At 39.9% G+C, this 24624-nt stretch overlaps 2 protein-coding genes and 1 long non-coding RNA gene across 52 annotated transcripts in view; 1 reads left to right on the forward strand and 2 right to left on the reverse strand.

Moving 5' to 3' along the window:
* Positions 1 to 821: 821 nt before the first annotated feature.
* hmgn1a (high mobility group nucleosome binding domain 1a) lies at positions 822 to 4722 on the reverse strand. The gene is made up of 6 exons (XM_056373431.1): positions 4535 to 4722; positions 3383 to 3412; positions 2361 to 2390; positions 2193 to 2231; positions 1937 to 2059; positions 822 to 1822 (listed from the first exon to the last, which is right to left on the reverse strand). The coding sequence occupies exons 1-6, from the start codon at positions 4547 to 4549 to the stop codon at positions 1727 to 1729; spliced, it is 333 nt and encodes a 110-aa protein (XP_056229406.1). The 5' UTR covers positions 4550 to 4722; the 3' UTR covers positions 822 to 1726.
* A 502-nt stretch (positions 4723 to 5224) lies between these two features.
* Positions 5225 to 24615, forward strand: LOC130167332 (adapter SH3BGRL-like). 50 transcript variants are annotated; one of them, XM_056373430.1, is made up of 15 exons: positions 5225 to 5381; positions 5830 to 5995; positions 6842 to 6909; positions 13222 to 13407; positions 13679 to 13759; positions 14724 to 14813; positions 16839 to 17063; positions 17717 to 17746; positions 17839 to 17859; positions 19030 to 19053; positions 19524 to 19550; positions 21246 to 21272; positions 22377 to 22406; positions 22884 to 22945; positions 23867 to 24615. In XM_056373430.1, exons 1-14 carry the CDS (start codon positions 5292 to 5294, stop codon positions 22899 to 22901), a joined length of 1083 nt encoding a protein of 360 aa, XP_056229405.1. In that variant the 5' UTR covers positions 5225 to 5291; the 3' UTR covers positions 22902 to 22945; positions 23867 to 24615. The 50 variants fall into 50 exon arrangements, with proteins under 50 accessions (XP_056229405.1, XP_056229353.1, XP_056229354.1 ...); XM_056373378.1 differs by lacking the exons at positions 5225 to 5381; positions 5830 to 5995; positions 6842 to 6909 and adding an exon at positions 11904 to 12091; XM_056373379.1 differs by lacking the exons at positions 5225 to 5381; positions 5830 to 5995; positions 6842 to 6909 and adding an exon at positions 11904 to 12091 and having other exon boundaries at positions 17720 to 17746.
* The window catches only part of LOC130167339 (uncharacterized), a 77614-nt gene continuing 63423 nt past the window's right edge, over positions 10434 to 24624 (reverse strand). The window contains exon 3 of the long non-coding RNA XR_008827273.1: positions 10434 to 10703. This is a non-coding gene — a long non-coding RNA (uncharacterized LOC130167339). The remainder of the gene's footprint in view (positions 10704 to 24624) is intronic.

The raw sequence follows: 24624 nt of genomic DNA on the forward strand, positions 1-24624 counted from the left end.
ATTGAATTAATATTACAATCCTAAATTGTACAAGTATGAGTAAATGAGGATGAGTTACAGCAGCTTATTTTGATTTATTTTTTTTGTCAGATGTTGTTTTTATACGCAATAATATTGTTGTTAAATGTATCTGGTGTCCATATTTTATTTGTCTATTAATAAAACTTAAGTCCAGATTTTCAAAAGACAAAAGCAAAATCTTTGATTTCACTGTGAACAAAGTGGAATAGTCAAAATGGTAGAGTAACAATGTTAAATTAGATTACCAACATGGCAAATTAAGCAACTGTCCAAGTGATCCTTAAGTTCCCATCTTCACCATGTGATAGGTGTTTGTGACCATTTTATTAATTGTAACTTTGACAATATGGGAACATTCATTACTTAGGCACAATATCAACTGTCTTAAGTGTTTCCAGGTGGATCCCTTTATTATCTGACCTTGAGGCCCTGTGTCAATGAGTACAGTATAGTGTCAGGGCCCTAAATTTATTTAATCAAATTCCCGCACAGGAACCTAGTCATATGTTGTTTTACTATATTTGTAAACAATGAAGTTAAACCTGCCATTATTTTTTAAATACACTAAAGAAAACACATTCTAGCTTTAACTACCAGGAAAACTGTATATGGATATACCTAAAATGTATAAAACTAATTAATCATCATTTAACAATTCAGTCCACATTCATTAGTTTTATGTTCAAAAGACACATTTTCTGCCTTATATCATCCGGTCACTTAAATGGTTAAAAATATCAATCAATTATTATAGGTAACAAAAGGTAAACATATTAAATCAGTCAATCAGCGAACCAATCAAAGATTTAAGAGAAATTCCCACTTTAATTGGCATTTTATACCATTCATACCATTCAAAGAAAACATTTTCTTTTTTTTTCTTTTTTTTAAAAAAAAGGAGGAAACTGTACATTAGTAGAGAAATCCCAAAACCACAATGAATATATCCACAAATGTGTGGCATATACATTTTGTTGACTTAAATGAAAATACAGTTATCCTAAAAGGATAAACACAGCAAGTATGATTAACTCTGTAATGTATTTTCTTTTGAGCACAGCTGAGAATATGCGTAAATTTAACTGTCCTCAAATATACCATCACAGACTGCATTATAAAAAAAAAAAAAAAAAAAAAAAAATCAACATGACCAATTCCAGTACTAGTGAACATGATTAAAGTGAACGTTGTGAAGAAGATGTTACATAGCATAGAACACAACTCTCAAACTTTAAACCATTCTATTCCCTATCAAACACAGTATTACAATGGATTAAATTCCAAAACAGTACAGGTCACAAAATCCCTCGAGACTCCTCGAGAATGTTTCAGGTGAATCCTGGAATTCCTGATATATAGTGGGGTCCCAAAGTCTGAGGCCACTTGGATGGGAAAGTGGTCTCAGACTTCTGGACCCCACTGAAGGCATGACTAAATGTCATGCAGAAAACCACAATCTAAAAAAGGCCAAAGAAGAAGCCAAAGAGACAAAAAACAAGTACAATGAATGAAACCACAAACTTTCCCTTCACAGAAGCCATGAAATTGAATGGAATTTGTAGTATTTAAAAAAAAAAAAAAAAATGCATTTCTGAAATCACATCCCTAAAAACACTGCTGTCTTAAGAAAATAGAAGATAAAAATATTCTCTGCATTGTACAAGAAAGGAGGTACAGGGAGCAACTGAGTTTTTAGGTTTTACTACTACTCTGCTGCTTTATCCTCCTCCTCCTCTTCCTCCTCATCCTCCTCTTCAGCCTTGTCCTCCTTTTTGTCTGCCTCATCTGCTGCTGCAGCCTTCTGGAGGATGGAGAAAAGATGCTTTATCATTTTGTTTTCTTTGAACATTGCTACAGTGCAAACAAATAGCAAATTTCATGTGGCAAGGCTCATGAAGATACAAAGCTGTCATACCTCCTCGGGTTTGGCTTCACCGTTTTCTGCAGGAGCCTCTTCTTTCTCTGCCTGAGGTTCTTCTTTCTTCTCCTCTGGCTTGGCCTTTGCAGGCTCTTTCACCTTTTTATTCTTGGGAGGTGCCTACCATGTTGAAAACAAACCAAGCAGCATGAAATGCACCGTCAAATTTGAATAATAGAGAATATAGAGAGCAAAACATTGCATTTTAAGTGGATACAGTGCTCTTGTGCAATGGCAGAATTTCTCCTATTACCTTTGTCTTTTCTGGCTGTGATTTTGGTTGTGTCTCTTTCTGCAAAACACACACACACAACAAACAATTATGCATCATATTAGGCCAACAAAATACCTATAGTTATAGTATAATATGTGCTGATTTAAATAATGCGAGATGGTTTTTGCTGGGCTTTGTAAAACTCACTTCTGACAACCTTTGAGACTTTCTCCGCGGCTGAAGAGAAACATAGGACAAGATATTAGTTCAGTCATTTGAGAGTATTAATACATGATACAAAAGAGTCCAAAAAACACTTTTTGCCCATAAAATCAATCATGAAACAAATGTTACGCAATGTGGGGTGGTACTATGAGTACAAGGGGGAGGTAATGAGTGCCTCTATATGCATTTCTAGACACCAAGAAGTGCCCAACATGGGCCTCAGCTGAATGTCTGGGTTAATGTTGGTTATTTAAGAGATGGTCAGTATTGGAAAAATAAATAAATAAATCCAACTTATTTATCAGTTTAAAATGTCTATTAAACAATTCTTACAACTCATTCAAATGCACCAACTTCTGAATTATAATTACAAACAGACTATAGGTAGCCTAAGTCAAAGCTTATCAGACGTGTGAAAAGGTTTCTTTGTGAGAGTTACAATTTAAATACTTGGACTTTGGCATTTATTAGTTGCAGACAAACAGAGGTGAAAACATCCCATCCTTGACAGAAGAAATAAATTAGCAAATTAGCAAACTAAGACTGAAAACTGAAACAGCTTCCTTGTACTCTTGTTCACTTTTTCTGCTTAACTGTACATTAAACTGTCATACTGGGGGCAAAGGTGAAACATTGCGTTTTAAGATTTGTAGCAAAGTGTGGTGGACAAGCTATGGACCAAAAGTTAGTTAGCAAGGAGCCCCTTTTAACCAGCGCCCCCTAGAGGCTGTGCAAATCCTCAAACCCAACAGAATGACCAGGTTTGGGTTTTAACAGTGCATTAAAACCAACTGCCTGACACTGTAATCCTTATAGCTTTAGTTTCTCACTTGCAGGATTAAAAGTGGCCAGCGCATAACTATTTAAATAACCATCCTGCATGAAGCAAGCCCTCCTCTTTTTTCTTGACAGAAAATAGAACAAAATGTTCATTTCACTGTACATGTGCATGTCAAGATCTGTTTTTGTCAGTTTGGGTGTCAAGACATGACACAAATACTAACCTCTGCACTTGCAACTGCATCACTGCTGGACTGTGAGAGACAGAGAAGGGAAAAAGAAATTAGTAAACCAAAAACAACAGCTATTCATGAGTGAGCTGAAGTGGGTGTGTAATGCAAAGGGGGGATGGGCACCTCTCCCTCCCCTTAAGTCACAAAGAAATTATGCAACCTTAAAGTGGGGAGAGGAGTCTGATACGTTTCTAAATTAACTAAGAAAGGCTTGGCCAGTTCAAGTATATTCCACCAAAGCACTGTAGCGCATCATTCATGAGACCGACATGTTTTTGTTAAGTAGGCACGGTGCTCCTGCTACTTCAAGAAGGGGGGAAGTCATGGAGTCGCTCCATCTCCACATGCACTTCCATACATCACTACAGTGAATGTGTTTTTTTATGTTCCCAGTTTGACTAAACCTCAGGATTATTCCATAAAACTTCTCCGACATGACGATTATACAAGTGAGCAGTTAAAACGACCAGATGTGTCGCTGTCTTTTCGAAGATATATCAGCTGCCATGACGCTCTTAAAGAAAAGAGCGTACACCTCAAGGGTGACGCGCACTAGCTTTACAGTACTCGCAGACAGAGGTCAAAATCTCAACAGTGTTTGCTGGGATTACACATATTACAACTCCACATATCCCTAGTAAAAACGGCTGCCTAAGAAGTAACGCGTCTAATCACGATAAATTCACATATCCAGTGGCAATTACGCACGAAATTTCCTTGAAATGGCAACCTGTGCATCGACGGTGGTTACACCCCTTTGTTTGATCTCAGCACACAGTAAGGGCTAATTATTATTAAAACCACGGACAGATATACATCTTAGCCCCTGAATCACGAAGTGGTTGCATTAGATGAGACTATGCATTTGGAAAACTTGGTCGATGAAAAGGCACGCTGCACTGTACTAAGTAAAAAGGCGCCACTTCCCTGTATCAACAGGGTAGACACGACAGACCTGAGCGCAGCAAAGGTGGACTTAATGCATGCACATGGACACTGTAGCGACTATTGTTAACGTTACATTATTTCTCATGCAGTGTGAAAAGATACACGGTAGCGAATTTAAAATACAGCTTATGTATTTATGTTAATAAATGTACTGCATATGTCGAAATTCCACAGAATCTACATATTTTAACTTACTTTTTTCCTTCCCATTGTTGCTTTGACTGTACAGCAGAGATAAAAGAACAACGGTCTTTTACAGCTCAAGAAACTGAATGAAAAGAGTCACCCCTACGCCTCTGCTTGCACCTCCAGTGCGGTATGTAACAAATGTATAAACGTTATAGACGTCCGACCAGCACCAGAACTAGCTCAAACTGGATTGGATCCCCCTCTCGGTATATTTTATCCCTTATCCTACCAACCTACCAGGAAGAGTAAACCCCCGCCCCTTGCTTCCAGTGATTGGCTTCGAGGTCGAGGCAGCATATTTTTGAACCATAACATCTTACCTGTGTGGGCAAGATTGTATGCCAATCAGTGAAGACAGCCAACTCTCACTTTTTAATCACGGGCTTTTTTGCAGTGTGTGCAAGACAACTATGTCCATGTTATGAAGTATTAAATAAACGTGTGCATAAATATCTTTTTGTCCTCTGAGTCAGTGGTATTTCCTTATTCTAGTTCAATTTCTTATCACCAAATCATATAACCACAATTCTAATATGCTGCCGAATAAACATATTGAACTAAATGAGGTCATTGATGTTTGTGTGTGTGTGTGTGTGTGTGTGTGTGTGTGTGTGTTTTTAAAAAAAAAAAATAACTTCCGTGTACCTTAAAGTATTACCAGCAGAACCTGAATGGCCTAATTATTATGTAACTGCACTGTGAACTCCAATAGCTCCACGGCTGCAACAAGGAGGCTGACAGGACTGGAGGGAGGAGAGAAAACATGGCGTCTGGGTATGCGTGGTTCCTTGTGCTGGGGTCGGTTTTTCTGTGCAATCTCATGAAAACACTCCTGCCGACCATATCCTCTTTCGTAAGTTGGGTGTATTGCTATTATATGTGAAATTATGACTGAAACGTATAGGCTGTGGTGGTGTATTATGGTTGTTGGTGTTTTTGCTTCGTCTCTCAGACAGCCCATTGTTGCCTAGCTTAGTTTACTGAACAGCTAACGGATAATGGATAATGCTACTTGGGTGGAGTTTTCCCCGGAAACCTGTCTAGTCACAACACACAAGGGGCGAAACATCTTGTGCTGCGTCGTTGTTCAAATGTAATGAGCCCACTGTAACACGAGGGAGTTTTGTAACTGTTTACATCTTAGCATTACTGCTAAAGATAGCTTAGCGTAATGCAAATATGTTAGCTAAAACTCCTGGATACCATCTTTTATTGTCCAGCAGGAGCACTTCAGAGCTTTGTGACTGCATCACACTAAAATCATGTCCCCCTGCTAACTCACTTTTTCCTCTTCTTTCAAGCTCTCAAAGATGGTGCAGAAAGATGCGGAGCAGGAGAGTGAGATGAGGGCTGAAATTCAGGAGATGAAGAAGGAGCAGTCCTCCATTAGCATGATGGATGAGTTTGCAAGATATGCCAGATTGGAGCGCAAAATCAACAAGATGACAGACAAGCTGAAAACGCACGGTGAGAAACAGAAGTATTTACTGACATAACGAGGAAAGGCAATGTGACAGGAGCCCTAAAATGACATTCAATACATCAGCAACATATAGCAACAACACTACAATCTTTATTTTCTAAATATAAATCAGCATTTTTATGACAGTCACAATGAGAAGTGAACAAAGGCTTTAGAAAGGAACTGTTTGTTGCAGGGATGCTGTTTTGGATTGGTGTCCTTGTTACTTAGTACGCTCCTTGTAGCTTATTTTCGTTTTGAAAGAAAATGGAAACTATACGGCGACACACTGTCACTAAAACTGTAAACGGCACATTTTCGTGTCTTCCACACCTTTGCATGTCTACTACAGCAGATTCACACTTTAAAACCACCACTTGCAGGAAGTGGCAGAGGGTTTTAGATAACATACTTACTAAATGTTCTCTGGGAACAGCTGCTGTCTGTTGCTGTCCTTTGCCCACAGCCTTAGGATCTTGTGCTCAGACAGGAAGTGGTTAAAAGGAATTTGAGGGATACACATCTACAGCAGTGCAAAGGTGTTTCATATGATTTCCACATTGATATTTTCTGAAAACTGCACACTGGCAGTTTTCAGTCTCCCATGACCAAGCTATACAACCTGTGTTGTACTAGAAAAATTTAACCAATCACAATTTTCTCTTTGTTTCACTGTGATACTTGTTATATTACCCAATGACTAGACGGAAGACAGTAACTGGGAATGTACAATAAAAAGCGCATAGCCAAATTTTAGATCTCTGAATCATTGCCCATGTCTTCTTATTTTTCCAATGATTCAAACAATTTTCCAATGATTCAAACAGTTACATATTTCCTCCCTTTTGCAGTGAAATCAAGAACAGCACAACAAGCCAAAATGAAATGGGTTGTCAACATTGTCTTTTATATACTGCAGGTAGGTGGGTATTGTAAGTAGATTTAGTAGTAGACTACAGTGTAACAATGAGACCTACAAAGAGAGCTACTTCCGTATCAAAAATGTAAGCATGGGCCATATATTTCATACAGAACCTCCAGTTAATGTAATTTAAGTACTTTATTCTCTTAATTTTAAACATACTGTATAATGTTAGAGTTGACATTGCTAGCATCATGACAAGCTAATAAAATACATATGATGTATTATGTATCCACACATTTCTGTCTTTAATTTGTCAGGCTGCTCTGATGATCTCCTTGATATGGAAGTATTACTCTGATCCAGTGACAGTGGTCCCCAATAGATGGATTGCCCCTGTGGAGCGCCTTGTGGCCTTCCCAACAGGAGTGGCAGGTACTCACCATATACTTTAGCAGGACACCTCAAATACAACAACATAATACACATGGGATAGAGTTTTTTCATCAACATAACTTGGATTAGAACTTGGTTCACATATAAACTGCAGTATGTCATACTTTTTCTCTTAAATTTGTCATTAATGTGAGTCTGTTTATTAAGGCATTGACAGAGCTGTTCTCTCCCTTCAGGTGGAGTGGGAATCACATGCTGGCTGGTGGTTTGCAACAAAGTAGTTACACTCGGTCTCCATGCTGTCAGCTAGAGATTAAAGCTGTGAGCACAAACATTAAACACATTGTTCTCTTAACTTATTGCTCAACATTTTGTTGGTTGAAAGCTACAGTTTTGTTCCATTATTATTTTTTTGTCAGCTGCTCCATGTCTGTTGGTGTTGGTTGTCTCATTCTATAACATAGCAATTTGGGGTTGTTGAATTTTGTTATTATATTTTACTTTAATTTAATTGTGAGATTGTTTTTACTGTGTATTATTTCAAAATGGAATGATTTGGAAATATTGAAATGCCTTTTTAAATAAAAGACAAAAAAGAAAAATAAACCCTATTTATTGTCACTTTGCAAATTGGGAGTTGACCAATAAAAACATGTCAGGTAATTGTCTTGAAGTAGAATTGCAATGGATTAAACCAAAGTAGATAAACCACAATTGACTTTGTGTAACTCTTATGTCAGAAAATAATTTATTCAGAGAAATACATTAGTGACAAAGAGCATGAGAAAATCCCAGTCCTCTGCCACTACAGTCAAACTTTATCCACTGATTCAGTCAAAGGTTCTTTGTATGACATGTTAAAGGTTTAACCAACCAATTCAGTGACCTCACTTGGACCAAAGAGCTGCTCATCAATGTGCACTGTATCTGCCCTTTACTCACACTGAGAGCTGCCTATTCCTCCTCTCCTGTATTTCCCAGCTGGAAGGCTTATAATAGAAAGTTCACAAATCCCACTGCTGAGGGCCTCCACCCTTGTCGAGATCGTGGTGCTTTCACAGGGACTCGCATCCATGCTGCTGTAGGCAGGTCTTGCCACTGTGCAGGTTCTCAGTAGTTTGATTTAAAGTATAGTTGCGTTTGATCTGAGTCAGCTTGTATCCTTTTCTTGTAGGTTCAGTTGTATTCTTTCGCTTTCGTTTTCTTTTTTTCTGCTCTTCTTTTAACACTTGTGGGGCCCCTAACACTTCTGATGCTTCTGATGCCTCCTTTTCGTCTGTACAGTCTCTCAGTTTGATGTTCTGCGCTCTTCTGAACAACTATTTTGCTCACAGGTGTCTAAAAACAAATATAGTCATACTTCTCGAAAAATACTGAATGACCCACTGACAAAACAAGCATTTTGCTCCATGTCTGTTCGACCCATCTTGATTTCATTGCCTGTAAATGAGGAATGAGTCTCAGACAACTCCCGCTAAATGCCAACAAATTAGAAATGGCCAAACTCACTTTTTTTGGTCGATCATTTTAGTAATCTGTGAGAGTAAATATCGCATGTATCCACTTCTCTTTTTCTTTCCTGTAAATGGGAAACAAAAAAAACGTGATTTAATAGTCTCATATCCGATCTTTCTTAAATGAGCAACCATGTTACAGTTGGTCAGAATACATTAAAATTTTAAGATATTTGAAAATCTGTTTTTGCAAAATGCTTAAATAGAACATTAATAACAATTTGTAATGTTTAGTTTTCTCAGTATCAGCAATTACACCATCAAACACGAGCAATAAACCCTCAGTATCAGTGGTTCACTAATGGCCAGTTGTCTGAGGAAAATATTGATCCAGACATCTTAACCTAATTCTCCAACAAGTGCTTAGTCTGACTTCACTTTGGATATGACATGAAAACATAATGGAATTCAAAAGGCCATGGTCCTGTTTGCAGATAGGGACACTACAATGCTGATATATCTGCTCTTGTAGACAGCTGGAAATCTTCCTTGCATCACTGATCTTTCTCTGTTCAGTGACTAATTGACAACTGAACGATGCCTGGCACAAAAAAAGTCCTAAAATACAACAAAAGAAAATGAACAAAGGTATAAAATTATTTTAAAAAACTGCCCTTCCTGGTTATATCCCCAGTATACTAGTGCTAGTGTATGGATGCTGTGCGGAGTTCTGGTGAGACACTGGACTCCCACAAATCCATCTCCATCCCAACCAACCTCTTCATACCAGCATCCTCTTGCCCTTCTCCTCCAGTTCAGCAGTGGCCTTGGCCGGCATGAGGGTGAGCTCCTCCCTCTCCAGCAGGCTGCGATCCTGGCTGAGTTGCTGCAGGTGCTGGAGAGTGGCCTTTGTGTTCAACAACTTATTTTCTGTGGCCTGTAGCTGCCTTGCCAGGTGGTCACGGCAGGCACGGGTCTCACTGAGCAGCCCCTGCAGGACTCGGACCTCGTTGTTGTGCTTGGTGAGGACCTGGGAACAGGGGTGGCAACAACATAATGTGAGGAACTGGAGAACTGGAGAAAGATGAGGAAAAATTCATCAGATTTTCTGCCTGCAGAGATGAACATATGAACAGCTTGTGAAATTTGGATACTACGCTGGGAGTAGGTGTAGAATGCATGGTGCACACAGATAAAAGCATTCCAACTTTTAGGGATGGGTAGCCACCAAAAGCCCTGTTTTTGTCTCTGAGCTTCCTGTGCACACAATGATTTGGCAATGATTCAGATCTGACTGAGCATGGGAGACACCAGAGGGACACAATCAACCAACCTGTGAAATGCTGCCCTCTGAGTCTTGGAAGTGCTGTAGTGCCACCGTGTGGCGACGCTGGAACCTCTTCAGCAGTTTGTTCTCAGCCTGGGCCTCTCTCAGCTGCTGCTGCTGCTGCTGCAGATCTGACACCTGGCTCTTCAGTTCCCTGATGCAGTTCAAGTGGGCAGACTGTGTCCTTGGTTTTGAAATCTGCAAGGGCTTGATCTGAGGCAACTTCAGGACTTGGCAGTGTGCAGCGTAGTTTGTCTTCTGTTTGCAATCCCCTTGGGCTTTTTTATCTAAACAGAAGAAGAAAAAAGAAAAGAATTTACTAATGATAGTATGAGTTACATTGACTTTATTTAAATAAACAACATGATTCCTACTGCGCACATATTAAAGCAGGTTGAATAAAATACCTCTCTTTCTCCCAGGTGGTTTTGATCCTTGCCACTTGTCTGTTGTCTTGGCCTCTGGAATCTTGTCTGAGGGAGTCAGCTTGGTCTTCACAGTCAGACAAGTATTGTAGACTATTAGAGCCACAGTATAGTTTGGAGGGAGTTGACCACCTGGAGGTGTCAGTGCTGCAGCTCACAGCATCACCGTCACCCTCCTTATGAACCAAGGCCTGCTGCATCAGGCTCTGCTGCCTCGCACACGTCACTTGTTGTACAGGTGTTTCCACTCTGAAAAAAAAAACAGGAAAACATAAGCCTTAATGTGAACTTACATGAAATAAAATGAGTTTGAGGACCTTATTCCTTTTGCTATAGTAGCTGTAAACCATAAATGAGTATCAAGTGCTTTTTGCAGCTTTTTAGCTGAAGGATCACAAAGAAATCTGCTCATAAAAGACCTGCATGAAGAAATTCCTAACACTTATTCTCGTTGGTCCCTATGATCTTGTTGAATTGACTGGGTTGCATAAAATAAAGTTTCCTTCATCTTCAGCTTAAGGATCATTGGTTCTTCATATTTTTAACTGGTGTAGCCTGAAAAATTACAGCATCATACCTTTTCCTTGCTTTTGAGAGGAGCTCTCTTTGTGCTCTTGTTGCTCACTACTGGAGAACATGCACAGACATGTTGTTATTTCCAATTAAGCTACTTACATCCAGGTTCTGAATATTTAGTTAATAAATAAGTGGATCGATTGTTGCCAGGGGCTTTTTTCAAGACACTCGCGGTTATCACGGTAACTAGAGGAACAATGATTGAAGCTCCAAACCAGCTTGGAAAAAAAAAGGCTATATTAAAGTTGCAAACTATTACATATAAAGGCTAATACATCTATAGGTTAGACTGTGTGTGTGCAAGATACTACAAATTTTATTTTCAGTGTCCACTATGCATTTTGAATGAAGGCTACACAATTCTTTCCTGAACATTTTGAAAAATAAAAATTTTCAGTCAAAAGTGAGGTTTTGGCAGATTTTATTAATATTGTAAATTAAAAAGAACTACACGCAAGGATGCTTTCACTTGTGTCCCTTTACAGAGATGGAGAAAGAGTGAAACCTCGATGATAGCGCATCTAACGTGCATTGGCCCAGTTTCACAACAAACTTTATTGAGTCAAGTCAACAATTTCCCATGTTGTTGGGGATCCTAATCGAGAACCCTTAACAGGTCCGAGCTCCTGCGTTTGGAAACCAAAGACTTGCAGCCTACAGTGCTGGTCAGTGCTATTTCTGTCCATATATGAACTCAGCAAGTGGCTGGAGACGAACTCCACTGTCCCCCGCGTCGACAGACAGCTGAAGTTGCCAATCAGTCAGTGTGGTGCTGCGCCCCTAGGGGCCATCCCACCAATCCTGCACTAATGGAGCCTGGAGACAAAAATAGCCTCAGCAGAGTGTGTGTGTGTGTGTGTGTGTGTGTGTGAGAGTGAGTGACTGAGTGAATGTGTGTGATCTCAGTGCTATGTCTCCCTCCGTCCTGGGTGCGCTCTAATAATAGAGGAGACTGCCTGCTCCTTTAAGAGCCTACTTGTTGCAAACTCTACAGAATATATTGTTAAACAAAAAAAATGGTTATCAAAGTCTTCCTCGCCTCTTCATCGGGATCCACTGCGGTAAGCATTCAGCCAGTGCGACTGATTTCTCTGTAGACTGAACTTTCCTGGTTGTAGTTTAGTGCTCCTGAAACCGATCAGGACGTTCACTCACACTGAGTCAAGAGCGTTAAACCTCGAAATGAATGTCACTCGCCTTTGATTTCGCATATCTAAAGAATATTGACATGTGTGTGACTTGATTCATGTTAATATTTATGCTTGAGCTGTGCTTCAGTGCGTTTAATTACCTCGCAAGTCGACCTGATTCACATGCAGAGCTTTCTAGAACAGGGGCTCCCAAACTTATTCATGTCTCGGGAACCCCCGATATACAAACGCTTTAGACCACATAACCGGTGTTGGTAGAGATTTTGCCCCTAACAAACAGCCTTTTAATACTATCGGCGATCTGATATAGCCTGAAGTAACAGTGTACACACAAGGTGGGGTGATAACCACTGCAGGGAGGGTGAATTCATCCTCTAGATCTACTTTTGGCAAAGCTAAATAAGCAGCTTGCACTGGCCTAGTGGTGGCATGGTGGCCCACTTGGATAGGGCTGTTGTCTCACAGCAGAAAGACCTGCCTTGTTTGTTCTGAGTTTGTATGTTTGTAGAGCTTCATACTGTTGTTATCGATGAGTGGAGGGCTATTCATGTCTTTTCTACTAGTAGACTAATTGTTTAGGCTATAATTTGTCAAAAGATAGTGGAAAATATACTTAGTTTCCCAGAGTTCAAAATAATGTTTTCACATCACATGACATTGTCTGTAAAGTTAACAGTCTAAAACACAAAGGTATTCAAATTATACTGATATAATACAGAGAAAAGCAGCATATGCGCACACATTATAAGCTCAAACCACCAAATGAACCTCAATGATTAATCAATTATAAAAATAGTTGGCAATTAATCTTCTGTGAATCAACTAATTATTATAACAGCAGGAGTTTACATATTTATGTAGTAGGACAGGAGACCAAGGGGAGGAGGGTAGTGTCATGTACCAGATTTTGAACCCATTGTGTCATATAGTGTGCAACATGTTTAATCTTTGAAGTTGAATATCACAGCCTTCCCCCCACACACTGTGCAATCACTGTTGGTTTTCTTTAAGCTTATGCTATTTGTTTTTCTGTTTCCCAGATCAAAAAGAAGCAGCAAGATGTGGTCGGCTTCCTGGAGGCTCTTAAAGTGGACTACGCTCAGTTGGACATCGCCTGCAACGAGGAGAACCGCATGTGGATGAGGCAGAATGTCCCAGAGGAGAAGAAGCCCGCCAACGGCATCCCCCTGCCACCTCAGATCTTCAATGAAGAGAGCTACTGCGGGGTGAGTATATTCACAGCAGGGACTCACTCTGCTTTAGACTTGTGTTTATTAGCCAGCGGTTGGATCTAGATGTCAAACCAAAACATGGGGGCCTCTGCAGAATAGTACAGAATTTACATACTTTAATGTGGGCCATGGGGTATATGATTAAGAGAGCAATTAAGTGACATTATTAATGTACAGACCTGCTCCACTGAGTGCACATGATGTGTAAGCAGAAATAAAAGATGGAGTGGATTATAACAGAATGTTTTCTTATATTTTCATGCAGGACTACGACACATTCTTCGATGCCAAGGAGGACAACTTGGTGTATTCTTTCCTGGGGCTGCCCCCTCCTCCTGGGTCAAAGGTGCAAACCTTTTCCTGTTTTCCACTGTGTAAAAAAGAAAAACCTAAACAACATAATCTAATTTTGTTTAACCCTATGCCAGGATGTAAATCTGCTGTGGTGGGACAGCTTCAACAGTGTTTGTTTAATCAAATAGCCAATATATTGTCCTTCAGGACAGTTTAACTGTGTTGGAACAAATTCTGGCTTGGCTTAGTATGAATGTTATTGATATATATATATATTGTTGATACATTTTTAGTTTATTATATACAACAATATTATATATAACAATACAATTAATGAAACACCTACCTGTCTTAGATAAGTTGGCTAATATCTCATTTATCATTTGAAGCTGTGCAATCAACTGAATTAATTATATCAAGACAGCATCAGGGTATTAGAGACTTTAAAGAACAATAATAAATGACTTGTCATGCATATAGCTTGCATATAGCCTGCAGAGTCCACAATAACAAGAGTCCATACCTTACATTATCATGTTGTCAGAAATCCATAAATTACCAATAAAGCATGTCACATTTTAATTGTAACCCACTAGAGAAATCAAAGTAAGTCCATCTTAGTTTCTTTAAACACATCATAATTAAATTCAAAACCATAGTAGTGTTTGATGATCTTTAGGACACACTTTCACCTCCATAGTGAGTAATATCAAGTTATGGTATATGACAACTCGGGCAGACGCTGATCAAATTTAAGATATCACTTCTTCAGAATGAAGTGGCCTGAAGCTACAATTTCACAAATCTGTTATGCATTTTTGATTTCACTATTAAATATGTTGAAATGCAAACAGCAGACTTTGATGTTAAGAAAACCATTGTTTGACAATAATCACGGACGCTGTAACTTCAAAATGTACAAGACAACATTTGCTGGTGATCCAAACCATTGACATCAAGGGCTGAGGGTTCTGTGTGATACACTTGTATTAAACCTGGTCATTTCATTGGCACAGGAAGCAGTGCAGGCGGACAAGGCGGATATTGTGGAGAACGGGACCCATGCCGAGGAAACTAATGCAGAGGGAAACCTTGATGACTCAATAGTAATGCCGTCGTTACTTCCTTTATGTTTTGTGTCTTTTCACTGTGTCTCACCTTTTCCTTTCCATTCATTATAGCTAAATAATTCCCCCTCTGTCCAAACCTGTTGACTTGAACAGACTTTCCATTATCTCTTGTCTCAGTCATCACACTGACAAATCTTTTTGTGCTTTGAATGAGTGAAAAATTTTATTCCACAGTAACACAATGTACCGTGTCATTATAACACTGTGGCACTGCATCACTCAGACTGCCCCAGAGTGGTGGTGAGGCATCATGCTCCTACAATTCTTTCTTCACTTAGTACTTTACAAAGTGTAATATGTTTGGTTTGCATTGTGAAATTTGATGTTTTGTTTCCGTTGTTAATATTTTCTTCAATGCATACTTTAAAAAAGCATTTTGTATCTTCTATACTTCTTGATTTCAGTGACTTTCTAACATTTTTCCTCCCAAAAGAAAATCCCTGCTGTCCTCACTTTCATCACAGTCCACAATCTGAAGATACCTAACTACATACATCTTTCGATTTCTGTGTTTGACTCTGTGTTAACCTTTAAAATGCAATCATATTTTTGTTACTTACAATTGCAAGTCAAGGGCATGAGCAAACATTTCTCATAAGCAGGAATTTGACTCACATTCACAACCTCAATGCAATTTTACTCATTGCATCATGAGATATTGACACAGCTGCAATATATTGAGTAGCTGAAAAAGATCCAAAGGATTTTTGTTGTTTTTGTTGTTGTAGGGTTAGCTAAAAACACAAGTGAGGAATCCTGCTTAGCTGAACCTGTGATCTTCCTTTTTTAAAATCCCACAGGATATAATTCAGTACTGCATGAACAAAGTGCAAATTGAGAATCATTTTAGCTGTAATTTGCTTCCAGCAGTTCAGTCCAGGAGTTACTATACTGCTTATTTATTAAATACTGTTGACTAGACTGATGAGAGGAACAGATCCACACTTATATATATATATATATAGAATATACTTATTTGCTTGTCTGTATGCTAAATGTGAAGCAACCATCAGGAGCCTGTTAGCTTAACTTAGCACAAAGACTGTAAACAAGTGGAAACAGCCAGCCTGGCTCTGTCCAAAGATAATCAAAATCCACCCACTAGCAGATTTAAAGCTCTCTAATCAATATGTTATATATGGTTTGTTACCTCCACCAATGAGCTTATGTTTTGACCCATATCTGTTTGTTTGTTTGTTTGTTTGTCAGCAGGACTATGCAAAAAATATGGAACCAGTTTGCTCCAAACTTGGTAGAGGGATGGGGGATGGGCCAGGGAAGAACCCATTAAATTTTGGTGCAGATCCAGTTAAAGGGGCGGATCCAAGAATTTGTATTATTTTCATTAATATTGCAAGATAAAAATCAGACATTTATGGTATTGAAATCTATGGATTTTTACAATTTGGTGCAGATCCAGATAATTCAGATCTGGTGGAAGAATATGTTAGGTCTTGGTAGAGGTATTTGTCATGCGAATCTACTAAGTGCCATTCTAGTTTAAGCTGTAATAGTCTGGCACATTACCCCCTGTAAATTGTTTTGCAGACACTTAAATTATTACACAGATTTAACAGACATCATATAATGGCTAGCTAATTTCCAGTTTCTAGCCTTCGTGCTGAGCTAAGACAAACTAATTGACTACAGAGAGTAGCAAATAAGTGTGTTAGCCAAAATTTAGAACTATTCCTTTAAGAGCCATTACTTATTCTCACCTATGACAGTTTATGATGCATCATTCCAAAGATCTGATTTTCATGCAAAGTACTGACACTTCAGTCTCCACCTTTTAACTGCTACTCCTTCTTCCCTCCTCCACTTCATTCCCAGGATTAACCATCACCTACATTTTAAGCTTTTTAACCTCCCCAACTGATGAGCTCACGGCTGTGCTGTTTGAAGCACTGCCTGAACAACTCTGCCATTAATATTCACATTTTTTTTATCGCATTATTTGTTGCCCTTGATCACCAGTTGTTGTTTTCACCTCACAATAAGGAGGTACCAGTGGAGGAGCGTAACGGGGATGCACACAGCAAGGAGGAGCTGGCACAGGCAGCTGATGAGGAGGATGAAGGTGAGGGTGGTGAAGAGGAGGAGGGGGAGGTAGCAGAAGGAGAGACTGCAGATGATGAAGCCACGGAAGAAGAAACAGCAGGGGACGAGGCCCCTGCAGAGGAGGAGGAGGCAGTGGAAGAGACAGACGAGGTCACAGAAGACACAGTAATTGCCACTTAACTAGAATCCAGCCTCCCGTTGTTTAGCCTCTCCCTCTCCCATGTTCTGAGCGTCTTTTTCCTCCATCTTCACATCATTCCTGGAATGCTCTGTTTTTCTCCCCTCAGCATTTATACTTTCCCTTTAATGTTGTCTTTTTCCTCCATATTAAGGGTTTGCCTCCCTTTTAAGTTCCTGTCGTCCCTGTACTGCATCTCCTGCTCAAGTCTCTCTCTCTGAATTCAGTCATTTACTAACCCACAATGTGCAACATTCCTCTCCATCATTCCCTATTTGTCCCCTTAGCACCACTGGACATTTAATCTCTTTATTTTGCATTCCTGTGACTTTTTATGTGTTTCTGTTTGTGTTTAATTTACCTTCACTTCTCAACCTTTATATTTTGCTCATGACACTGTTACCACTTGTCTCGACGATTCAACCCACATGACACTGCATATACATCCACTATTAACTGTCCTGTTTATGTCGTGTCTGTAGGGTCCCGAAAACACCCGACCCGACTGCGTGATTTTTTATTTGCCTGTTCTGTGAATGTTGTCGTGTGTCAGTATAGATATCCAGTCATTACCGTCGAATATCGAATCAAATATCTCCATGTGCATAGTCTGAAGTGTCTGTCTCATCTCCTCTTTCAGCAGGCCCATGCAGAGGAGGAAGAAGAACAGGTGAGTTCCTCTAAAGTTTACGATAACAGTGAACTCAATTCAAAGCTGAGGGGGACCAGTGTTCAGCCATTTTCCTGTCTTTTTTCAAACAGGAAGAAGCTGATGATGACAGGGTAAGAAGGGACACTGTCCTTGGTGCCAAATGTGAAGGGTGTTCATAATAAAAGCAAACAGTATCAGTTCATGCCAGCAGGCATTGTGCCAACATTAGTAGTAGTAAGCAATGCCTGCACTCAGTAGGCGCCATACATGTTTCATTATATCAAGCTAATATTGCATGTGAAATACATTCAGTGGATGTTCATGAACTACCGCTTTCCTTTCTTAGCAGTAGTTGCTGGTTTAGAAGCAGTGCTATGACCAATCTTCACCAGTGCTGCCCAGCCATGTCCGCTTGCCAGATACTTGATCTGACAGTGTCGCCTAACACAATGAGCGCTAACATGAGCTGAACTTGTAGGGTTGCTATTAACTGTCAAATTCATTTACTGTCTGTTTTAATTTTCACCTGACAGCCAGATAAGTAATCATGTAACAAAAGTCTTTTTTCATAGTGGTAGTGGATATTGCAAACTGCTTTGCATCACTTTTAAATCTCTTTGTTCAAACAGTATGGTACTTGTTTTTTGATGTCCATATGACACATGTATACATTTATGGTCTTCCTCGCATCCACACCACAAATATATATATATATCTATATCTATATATATATATCTTTATTCAGTGCCAACTCCTGTATCTTTGGCAGAAGATGGGCAGCTATATTGACTATGGCTGGTCTTTTTTCCCAAGCTACTTATCACCTACTTTTTCCACTGTAGTAGCTGCTCATGCCAATGTGGGATTTGAGTACTTTTTGTCTTGTCATGAACCATTCAAACAAACTCATTTTACAGCCCTTCTTATCTATGATAAGACATTTTAAGGACGACTGTTGATTAAACTTAATTTGCCCCTCAAACAAATTCAGAATTGCTACGATTAACTTTGAACTTGAGACTTTGGCAGTTGGTTTTGTCTGTGAAACATACACCATAGCTCAAACCCCACTGATTGGCTGATGCATCTATTTCCATCTGCTACTTCAGATAGCTGCATTTAGGAACTGACATGTTTCCGCAGTCCGTGTTTCACTTCACTTCACGTCACATCACTTAGACGCGACAGTTTCAGAGGTCCTTCTGCTGGTGTTCACACCAGCCATGTTCCTCAAGCACACACTGTATGGCGTTTGACCACTTCTTTGCCATTTTGTCCATCTCTTGGTTTGCTCCCTCCAGGAGGAAGAGGATTTGCAGTCAGAGGTAACTGTGCGTCGGTGATCGTCTCTTTCTGCGGTTCCACCGTATAGTCATCAGCAGTGTGGGTTTGATGGTGCAGAGGTCAGGGAAGACTGCTCTGGTTGAGTTAGGGTGGGGTGGGGGTCTTGGTCTGCTGTTCCCACTCATCTGTATTCTCTTTGATTTGCTCACTTCAAGACTTCACCCTTCTCTCCCTCCCTCTCTACCTGTTCTCTCTTCAGCACTCTACTCCATTTTTTTTTTTTTTTACTATTTTGTTTACCTCTCTCTCTCTCTCTCTCTCTCTCTCTCTCTCTCTCTCTCTCTCTCTCTGCTAACATCCCGTTCCTCATTTCTCCCCAGTCCTGTTGCTGCTTCCTGACAACCTCAACTATCCCCATAGTTTCCATTTTAAACTGTTCTGTAGCGCATGCCTGTGGTGCTCTTTTGCTCCCCACACAGCCTGCTGACCTGCTATCTGTTATTCCTTATAGGAGGAAGAAGAGCTACGACAGCTTGAGGTAGATTCATGTGATTTTTTTTATTACCTGCTCCTAGTCCTCAGTTCGTCCTGTCTTTTTTCAGTCACCTGTGCCTTATAGTCAAGTTCTTGCTTCCTTTGCCACCTCCCTGTATATCAAGCTATTCAGCCTTTTTCTTCACTAGTGTTAGTTGTTAGTACGTCTCGTCTCACCGAGGATATTCCAGGGTATTTGCACAGTTTGCCATGCTGTCAGGCCAAAAGGGACCAATCACATAGCTGGATGACTAGCATGGCATCTGTGGTAACAAAGTTAAGAGTCAGAATAAAGTACAAGGCACATGACAACACTGTTGGCCATACCAAGAGGTTTTGCTTGTAACCTCAAGTGTGTTATATATGCAGTGATGCAGTGATGATTAATCTATGACCTCCAGTGATTGTCTTAATGAAATTGCCAATTTAAGAAACCTTCTTATAAAATAACAATGTAATTTTCTTCATAATTGAAGTCCCTTTCATCACTTTTGTTACATTAGTTTGATACTGCCCTCTATTAAGAGTACAATGAATTTACAATGTCCCTTTATGACTCCCTGCCACATCTATTGTCATATTTCACACAAGCTTATATTCATAGACACGTGTGAACATGCACTCACATACAGGGATGTAATTACCACTGTGGACGGGGGAGCTTATTTTTTACTCACTCAGTTTTACAGTTTCAGTTTGATTTACTGACTAAAATTTCTTTGAACAGTGTCTTCAAACTCTCTGACTATCATAATCCAGATGACAGAACACTGATTGACTCATCTAGGTAGCCTTCAGTTATCACAGTGTGCTGACAGACTAATGAGCTTTATCATCAGCTGTAAGTTCGTTGTGGACATTTCTTTTGCCCAGGTTTTGTCAGGGTACATACAGGAAGAACACTGATTTACTGATTTACATTGTACCCCACTCCAACCCAAACCTATGCACTCGCCTGCACACTGTTTTTCACATGGCACATGAAGCTCTGACGACAGGGTTACAAGTTTCGGGACTCTGTCCATGATCGATTTACTTTCCTCACTTTTCCACACAGCACTTAACTCAGGGTTAGCTCCCCTAGAGATTTCAGAACTAACCAGATCTGAAATGCAGCTTTGCCTGCTTTGGAGTGCAACACTGTGAAGCCTCAGTTAATCTAGGTTAAAAAAAAATCTGGTTAAAAAACATCTGTCCTAAGTGCTGTGTTGAAAGGACTCTGCCTCTCTGAGACATTCCAGCCTCTGCCTGATCTTCTATCTCATATGCTTCACTGCTTTGCTTTGCTTTGCCTTCTTTCCTTTCCACCTTTCCATCTATTTTGTCGTTGTTGTCCGACCTTTGTTGCAGGAGCAAGACGAACAAGGCAGTGAGGTAGTTTTTGTGGTTTGTGGCGTCTTGTATTGTTTTGTATTTTGGCCTTATAGACTTTAGAGATTTTCACTGTCCTCCCTCTTTCTTCTGTCTCTCTCTTTCTCTGTGTGTGCTGCATGGACTTGTAGATTTTTCTCCATAGAGATGCCTGACGGTGTGCAGCATGATGAATATGACAATATTTTACTTAAACTTTAGGTGGATTTAGTGAGGTAACAGAAATACCAGTCTAAACTACCAGTCATAAAGACCATTAGGTTGGCTATTATCATAACTTCTTGTTGATGTTCACATACTAAACAATACCTTATTTAATCTTCCATAGGAAGAAGAAGAGGCTGAAGTACAAGAGGTATATTTTGATTTCACTTCTCCATGTTTTGCATGGTGTGAAACCTATTGGGGTTTTTGTGCATGATCTGATTGCATACAAAGACTGTATGTACAGGTTTATGTAAACTTCTCTACTGTCTCTCCCAAAGGCAGCCTTGCATCATGCGGTTCAGTGCACAATTACTTCAGAGATGACGCCACACAGTATTTGTTGTTAGTTCAGTGTTGTGGTGGGTCTTACGAAGCATTGATGTAGGCATTTTCTGTGAGTCTGCCAAGACAGTTTTACTTTTTTGTTTTGATGCCATAAGAACAGGTGGAAAGTTTCGTTGCCTGTGTGCACATGAGCATAACTTGGACATGTTTGTTCTCAGTTTGTGTATGTTGCACGGTCAGGGGATGCACTGTCTTGACAGGGGGGACCTGTCCTTTTCTTTCCTCTTTTTAAATTTTTTTTTAAGAAGTCATGGCTTTTGCTTCTTTTTGCCAAGAGCACTCTGAAACAAAGTGGATGTGACAAGTTCCAAAGAGGATGGAGGAGATGGAGCACCTCTTGTCACTGTGCAACACTAGGAGGGAAAAACAGTCTTGTTACTGCCTAATTTGTTTCCAGGTCGTGTAGATCTGTTTGTGTGATAGTGTTTTGGTACTATACCTTATGTTGTACAACTGGATGGAATCAAATTATCATTGCATCTAATTATAGATAATGATGTCAACTCCCTTTGTCCCCCAGTGAGCGAGTTGTTTACTTCAAGAAGGCAGTCATCAAACTGTACTAACAAGGAACAGTCAGTGCAGCTTGAGTGATTGCACTTAAATACAACATATAACATGTCGTTTCAGAATTTAAAACATCTTATAGGGTGCCCCCGTCTTAAGCACCATTCTTGTCTCACAAAGCTCATCTCAGAATATGTGGAAACCCGCAGGTCATTAGTTTCCTTAGTCTCTCTCGTTCCCTCCGTCTCCACTTTTGACTGCACTTCTCTCGGATTACTTCTCCATTTTTAACCAACCCATCGCTACAGCCACTAACATGTGAAGTCCTCTCACCTTCCTGCCATTTGGACGATGACTTCACACTACTCCCTTCTTTCTTTTTCTTTTTAATGTGCCAAAGGAAGAAGAAGAAGACTTGGAAGAAACACAGGTAGTATTACAACAAACTGCTTGATCTGCTTGCAGAAAAAGTCTTGTTTCATTCTTATTAAGAGGATGTCTGTGTGTGGGACACAAATACACAAAACATGTTGATGGTTCAGCCCCAGTAGTGACTGGTTTATGTTGGATTTCGTAGTCTGGGTAGAGCAGCAAGAGGCAAGATAATTGGTTTTGCAGAGAGGAAAACTTCTGCCTGTTATATATCATCTATGTAATCTTTTTTCTTAAATCCATTAATCCCCCTGCAGTGGATCTGACCAAGGTCAATGATGTGAAGGGGTGAATTTTCACTGGGCACTTTCAACAAAACTGACTAATTTGCCATCAGAATAGTTAAAAATATGGTGTAATAACCTAAAGAATGACAAAGCAACTTAAAAAACTGATTTTAACACATTCTTGCTGATTGTCTACCTCAACCATCTTTAATTGCTTTCCTTAACTACATGATTATTTCTTTTTGCAGGAGGAAGAGGCTGAGTAGTTGAAGCCAGGAGACGTGGATGATGTTGACTTACTACTGTCCAGGTAAAATGCATTTTCTCTCATCGCCGTCTTGTTTTAATGCTTCTGTTTTACCACTGGAGGGCAGTACAACATTATGTGAACTGGTTACAAACATCACCACAGCATGAATAAATCCCCTTTTATATTTGGCATTTATGTAACCAGATTAATTAAACAGATAAACACGTATGCTTTTGTGTTCCTTTTTGACCCTGCTGTCAAATCAAAGGCCACTGTATGGTAACAATTACTCAACGTGTCTGCTTTATCTACACTGCACACTGTCCCTATGAAGCAGCGGTATAATATTCATTATAATGTCATGTTCTTGCCTCAACATATAAGATGCATAAATCTGCCGATACTCTTCTTGCTTCACCTTGCTTGTCTTTTGTTTTCCGTTGACATGCACTGAAACAAAATAATGCAGCAGCCTGTTTACAAAGGACTGCCACTGTTGTCTCCATCTGCAAACAGCTTCAGTGAGCACACACAGTGCCTGGGGATCATCTGGAGCTATAACAAAAACATCTCACAATTCCTTTTTTTTTTTTTTTCTTTGTCCCTCTGAGGCAGAGACAGGGATGATGATGATGATGGTGAAGATAATAATAATAATAATCCTAATCTTCAAAGCCTGTCCTTCAGTTCCACAGTGCATGTCAGGCATCTATGACCCACTGCAGGAAGAACCACAATGCTGGTTTTGAAGGAATGGCAATGCTTCTCTCCCTCCTCCCCCTGCTGTCTCCCAACCCCTGCGAGCCCCTGTCACGCCTTGTTAGAGGAAGCTGCTAAGTGAGCTTCAGATTTGCCTCTAGAGGAGCAGGCACGCTAGGTGGCACAACCATAGCGGTGGTGGTGGCTCCTTCAGCCACCACAGACAACTGGGAAGTGTGTGACCTCGTTTTTTTTTTGTTTTGTTTTTTTCATTTGTTTCAGCCTGAAGGAGCCTCCTGTCCTGTCTTTCCCTGACCCCTGATGCTTGACCCACTCAAACCCCTCAGACAGCCCCGTCCACCACTCCCCAAGGCCGTACTGGACCCCACTGGAAACCGTCGGTCATGTGCTTGAAGGCGTCAATCCAAACTGAGTCCTAACCCACATATGCAACCCCCATCCCTTTTGACTGCAATGTTGACTTAATTTTTATATTTTGCGTGTAGAGTCATACTGTAATGAAAATGTGCAGAGTAGCCTAGAGGCGTCCGTTTGTTTTTAATGAGTAGCTTTTGTAAAATGCACCAACAGTTATGTTGTTAAATTCAAACATATTTCTCATGTTTTACTTTTAGAGATTCTAGTTTTCTAACACAAAGAGGCAGTGACCTTTTCAAACAAAAAATACTCCCTTGGCATACCTTAGCGTGTGCCTCCTGGCTTTCAGATTCAGAGGTTCACAACTCACTCTTTAGCAAATGTCCTGTACTTTCATTACGATGTTGTGCCATGATGACTCCTTCAAACAGCTGAACGTATGAATGCAAACTACGACTCCTAATGGCCACATGAGAAAGAAAATACACACATCCTGCAAGATTGCAAACTACTCCACCACCACCACAATTACTTCTGCTAATACTACTGTCTAATCAATGCACTTTGTTGAATGAAGAGTAAAACATGTGACTAAGACCGTCCTGGATGCAATTGAAAATGCAATAAAGTAGACTGGTAAAAAAAAAAGAAAACCTCTGTGG

The sequence above is a fragment of the Seriola aureovittata genome, chromosome 4 (genome assembly GCF_021018895.1).
Source record: "Seriola aureovittata isolate HTS-2021-v1 ecotype China chromosome 4, ASM2101889v1, whole genome shotgun sequence".
NCBI lineage: Eukaryota > Metazoa > Chordata > Actinopteri > Carangiformes > Carangidae > Seriola > Seriola aureovittata.